The sequence below is a fragment of the Sorghum bicolor genome, chromosome 1 (genome assembly GCF_000003195.3).
Source record: "Sorghum bicolor cultivar BTx623 chromosome 1, Sorghum_bicolor_NCBIv3, whole genome shotgun sequence".
NCBI lineage: Eukaryota > Viridiplantae > Streptophyta > Magnoliopsida > Poales > Poaceae > Sorghum > Sorghum bicolor.
The window spans coordinates 12,992,997-12,998,593 of record NC_012870.2 but is presented as its reverse complement, the minus strand read 5'-3'; the positions used below and the strand labels follow the sequence as shown (position 1 = coordinate 12,998,593).

Genomic DNA, 5,597 nt, shown 5'->3' with positions numbered 1-5,597 from the left:
CAAAGAAAAGAAAGAAAAAAGTCACATCAGGCGAGGTCGCCCATAAATGCATCCACTGTCAACACCAAAAATGCGTCCCAAAACAAAGACCGAGCTCAATTCAGGCCTTGTTTAGTTCCGAAAAATTTTAGGAAATGGACACTGTAGCACTTTCGTTTGTATTTGACAAATATTGTCTAATCGTCTCGTCAATTTCGACCAAACTGTGCAATTAGTTTTTATTTTCGTTTATATTTAATACTCTATGCATACGTCTAAAAATTCGATGTGACGGAAAATGTGAAAAATTTTGCAAAATTTTCTGGGAAGTAAACAAGGCCTCAAAAGTCGTGTGCCCTCAATCAGCAATATACTTAAGCGTTAAGCGAAAGTGCACATTAAGGCCTTGTTTAGTTCCGAAAAGTGAAAACTTTTCAGAACTGTAGCATTTTTGTTTGTTTGTGACAAATATTATCTAATCATAGACTAAATAGGATCAAAAGATTCGTCTCGTGATTTCTAGCTAAACTGTGTAATTATTTTTTGTTTTCGTCTATATTTAATGTTTCATGCATGTGCCACAAGATTCGATGTGACGGGGAATCTTGAAAACTTTTTGGTTTTCAGGGTGAACTAAACAAGGCCTAATTATGTTTATGTGTGGGCTGTCAGACGGTGAGTACCAGGACAGAGATCACATCACGATCACGTCCACGTCCGACAAGTCGCAGAAACCGCCGCCACCGGCGGCGAACTCCTCCTCCAGGTCGTCGTCCACCAGCTTGGACCCTCCGACGTCGAACCGCTGGATCCTGGCCCCGCGCCTGAGCACCTCCTCGTCGTTTTCGTCGAAGCCGACGCAGCCCCGCGCGCTGAACTCCCGCAGCTCCCTGCAGCCGGCGAGGATGGCGAGCAGCTGCTCCCTGGGCAGGTAGGAGCGGTCCAGGCAGAGGGAGCGGAGCCCGGGCAGCGAGCGCGCCACCGCCGCCGCGTCCTCCGGCTTCACGGCCCCCGAGGTCTTGAGGCTGGCGAACGCCGGGCAGTGCAGCGCGAGCTGCGCGACGAGCGCCGGGAACGAGGAGGGGGAGGAGGAGGACGGCTTGGTGTCCAGCTCCAGGTGCTCCAGCAGCGGCCAACGTGGGATCAGGTCCGGCAGGCGCGCCTCGTCGGCCGCCGTCAGCTGCGGGAGCGCCAGGCGCTGCAGCCGGGGGCACCTGCAGGTGGTGGAAGCATGTGAGACGTGCGTTCGTGTGTGTGTGTGAGGTGACGAGGCGCACTTACTGGAGGGAAATGTGGTCGATCTCGTGGGCGGGGTCGGCGAGGAGCGGCGGGAGCGCGACGTCGTGGGCGGAGCCGCGCGCGCGGGAGACGCAGAGCCTGAGGAAGCCGGCGAGGGAGAAGCGGTGGACGGCGTAGCGGCGGGCGAAGGCGGCGGCGAGGGGCGCCCAGGGCATGAAGCGCGCGAGGTGGTCACGGCGCAGGTCGAGCGCGCGCCACAGGGACGGGTCGGCGGCGGCGCGGCGCCAGCCCCGGCACACGAGCGGGGCGGACGCCGCCAGGTCCTCGAGGTCGAGGCGCGCGAACACGTGCACCAGGCAGTCCGTCTCCATGTCCGCCCACGACGGCGCCGCGCTGGGGCCCTTGGTGGACGCCGCCGCCGCCGTCTCCATGGCCTGTGGTTCTTGGCTTGAGCGAGCGGTCGAGGTCGAGGAGGCTCCCGACTAGTTGGGAGGGAGCAGAGCAGAGCAGAGATGGACGGGGCAGCGCAGCGGTGGAGGCGATCGGCGATTAGACTCTGCGAGGGCAGCCGCCGCCTTTATAAAGCTGCCGTGGTCGTGGCTTTTGGGGCCAGCCCACGTGCCGTGCCTCGCGAGCCATTCTTTTTTATTTTTATTTCCTTTTTCTTTTCATTTTTGTTCATTTCACTTAGGCTTATTTAGATAAAAAAACTTTTTAAATTTGGACACGTTAGAATTTTTGTTTGTATTTAGTAATTATTACTTAATTATAGACTAACTAAACTCAAAAAATTGTCTCAGAAATTACCTGTAAACTGTACAATTAGTTATTTTTATTTAATATTTATTTAATATTTCATACATGTGTCGCAAGATTTGATGTGATGAATTTTTTTAAAAAAAGATTGGGTTTTAAGTGTTGTTTTTAGAATACCATACATGTGGTTATTTTTTAGAAAGCGAGAATGATATACGTATTTCTACGAGGTCAAGTTGAAACGAAGAAAAGAAGTTTTTTTTTTGTGACTAACGAAGAGAAGAAGGTTCTATATATGTCAACTGTCCTGTACCAGAATGGCTGCTGAATGGGTCGTAGGCGTTGCAGCGACACACGCGCTAGCTGTGTGCTGTGCACTTGAAGAAAAGTCTCGCTGCCAATGCATATCGTCGTCGTCCATGGCACAGGCCGGTCACAAACTGGGATACGGACGGCATTCGCTTTTTATTTGAAAATGGAAATCTCCGATATATGATATATCTGTCCGGGGCAGGCCACGGGATAAAAAAAAAGGAAATGCAAAGAAATAAAGTGTCCGGTGTCCCTGATGTGTGTGTTCAACGTGTCTGGTGCTGTCCATTGTGGCTTAAACAATTCAGCATGCACGTACCCCTCTATATACATAGCAACTAATGCATGACAGTGGCAGTGCGGCACTAGCTAAGTGTTGGGTAAAAATAGAATACCCAAATTAAGGGGCTAAAAAGCGGTAAAAAAGAGTAAGAGGAACGCCCGATCTCTTTGTCCTCGGACGCGGGCTCCGTTTCGTCCGACTCCTTTGGTCTCGGACGCAGACTACGTCTCGCTTGACCCCTCCGGTCTCGTGCGCATACTCCGTCTGGCCCGAGCTCTGGGTCTCGAGCGCAATCTGCGTCCCGACCAAGCTCCAGCCTCGAGCGTAATGAATGCCTCGCCCGAGCCCCGGCCTTGGAACCAGGTTTCCAGTAGACGGTGGTCGTACCCCCGATGCGACGTGTGTCATGCCCCCCATGGTGCAGCAGGGCGCGTCGACCACTATTCCAACAACTCTTGTCACTGTGGCACCTTACCACTGTGATCATACTCTGGCTCTTACTGTTTTATTATTACAGGACAAGCTGCAGTGCTCTAAACCCGACTTCCACGATTCAAACAGGGCTCGACGGCGCCCCACAGGAATGACCACGCCGTCAACCATGGCTCCAAGGACGAGGAAGCTGATCTCCATAGGGTCGTCACTGTCACTCCACCTTCTACCAGAAGTAATTTACAGGCTTACACATGTAAAAGTGCTGCCACTTCTTGCGACTATAAAAGGGGAGGCAGGGTACCCTTCAGACATCACGACACTCATCGCACTCAAGACACAAGTGTAGTTCAACACATGCATAGAGACAGGACTCAGGATACTGAGCCCCCTCCCACTCACTTCCCAAAGCTGAGACCTGGAACTTAGCCTTCTCTCGCAACCAGCTTGTACACTCTTACTATAAGCATTCTCGGATGCAAGACAATACAAACCCCGACTATCTCACTGGACGTAGGGCATTCGAGGTCCGAACCAGTATAAATTCTCTGTGTCTTCTTGCATTACCATTCGGATTTACAGGGGCACACAAAACTCATCACTTGTTAGTGCCTGGACCCCGATTCCAGACACCGACACTAAAGGCCTCCTTGATTGATTGTTTATTAGGACTACTCGGTGGTGTTCCTTCAAAATGAAAATCAGTCACCTAATATCTGGTTAACGAAGGTTTATTTTTTTGTTGTTTGGGGCACCCAATAAGTAAAAAGTTCATGAATACTACTACCTGTTACTCCTATTAATTAGATGAGTTTATACCTAACTATTTAATGGATCACTAGTTTGTTAGTTGGGGCTGAACTAAAATTTACTAGCTAGCTTTTTTGTGTGTAAAACTAAAATTTCCATATTCGTTTATGTCATTGAAAATACTATTTGTTGATTTTTTTTAAAAAAATAACTGTTAAATAACTAATAGATTTGGCAGACTGTGTTAAATATACGTTCATGTTACCTGTTGTTAGGCCAGTCTCAGTGGGGGTTTCACCAAGATGTCATGCACATTTATTAGAGCGCCATGTCAGCAAAACTGCACTTTTTGCATGAAACGAAGAGGAGAGAGAAGGAAGTAGTTTCACCATGGTGAAACTCCACTGGCGTTGTTTCCCACGCGGTGAAACAGGATGAAATCCCCACTGAGGACTAAATCGTTTCACCATCTTGCATGTGATCCAATCATTTTGCAGTAATTAAATGCTTTACCCAGCCTAGGAAACATCAAGGTGAAACTCATACATTGTGGAGGTTGTTTCATTGTTTGTTTCATTGATGCTCTGTCAGCAGATTTGTTTTGGAAACAGTGCATTGAAATGGGTCATTGAGACTGGCCTTATTTTGTCATAGTGGAAAGTGATCTAATAAACACATCAGTACTGCTAAGTCACATCGTAGGAAGTGGGCACGCATGAAACATATGTAGCAGGACGCACTAACGAGAATCATTAGCGACAGATTAAAAGTGCGTGGGGGCAGATTGGATTGGTGGATTGCATGCCGACCTCGGTCCCCTCGTGTGTTACATTACATTACATGGGCCGGCACGCAATGCGTAGGCCATCCGGTGATCTGGACAAGGCGCAGGGAGAAATATGAACGCAGATGGATTCCGATCCGGATTCGGTTGGTGCTGCTCCATCCTGGCTGTAGTACGTAGCTTCCATTCCTGGATACGTACGTCTCGAGTGGGACACATGCATGTCGATCGACCATCGCAACTACCCCAGGAATGTGCGTGGATCCAGGGAAATGCATGCTCTTCGTCGTTACTCCTTGTTTACTTCATCCAAAAACCAAAAACTTTTCAAGATTTTTCGTCACATCAAATCTTACGACACATACATGAAGCATTTAGATAAAAATAAAAAATAATTGCACAGTTTATTTGTAAATCGCCAGATGAATCTTTTGAGTCTAGTTAGTCCATGATTGGACAATAATTGTCAAATAAAAACGAAAGTGCTACAGTACCGAAAACCAAAAAAACACAACAGCAGGGGACAACACACAAGGGGAAAAAACTTGATATGTTTAGTTTCTACATGGGATGATTTTTTGAAAAATATTTGAAAAAAAGAAAGTAAGTAGAATTAGATTCAAGATACAAGAAAAAAGGTTTTAGTAATTTAAGTAATTAGTAAAAAAAAGTGGATGAATACTTGCTCTTTTCACGATTTTAGATCGGATTTTTTGGCGGCATGGCCAAGTGGTAAGGCAGGGGACTGCAAATCCTTTACCCCTAGTTCAAATCTAGGTGCCGCCCGATTAATAAAATACTTAGGATTATGGTACTAATCAAACTCGACAAATTCATACCCTCCTAAGTTAGGGCACGAGAGTAACTAGGTTTGGCGATACTGGATTTTGAAAATCTACAAAGTACAAAGTGTCAAGTACTTTTGGAATGATGAAATACAAAATACTAATTTTTTATGAAGGTGTTTAGTTCCATCTAAAATGTCAGTTTTTTTTTTGCTGGTGGGGGTGGGCACAGCCTCCCAAGCACTTTTGGGCTTTTTTGATCTTTATAGGTCAAAAT

At 47.4% G+C, this 5,597-nt stretch overlaps 1 protein-coding gene and 1 non-coding gene across 2 annotated transcripts; one reads left to right on the top strand and one right to left on the bottom strand.

Moving 5' to 3' along the window:
- LOC8062462 (F-box/LRR-repeat protein At3g48880) lies at positions 519-1,772 on the bottom strand. Its single transcript, XM_002464148.2, has 2 exons — positions 1,261-1,772; positions 519-1,193 (listed from the first exon to the last, which is right to left on the bottom strand). Exons 1-2 carry the CDS (start codon positions 1,647-1,649, stop codon positions 674-676), a joined length of 909 nt encoding a protein of 302 aa, XP_002464193.1. The 5' UTR covers positions 1,650-1,772; the 3' UTR covers positions 519-673.
- Positions 5,251-5,321, top strand: TRNAC-GCA. Its single transcript has one exon. It is a non-coding gene; the product is annotated as a tRNA-Cys (tRNA).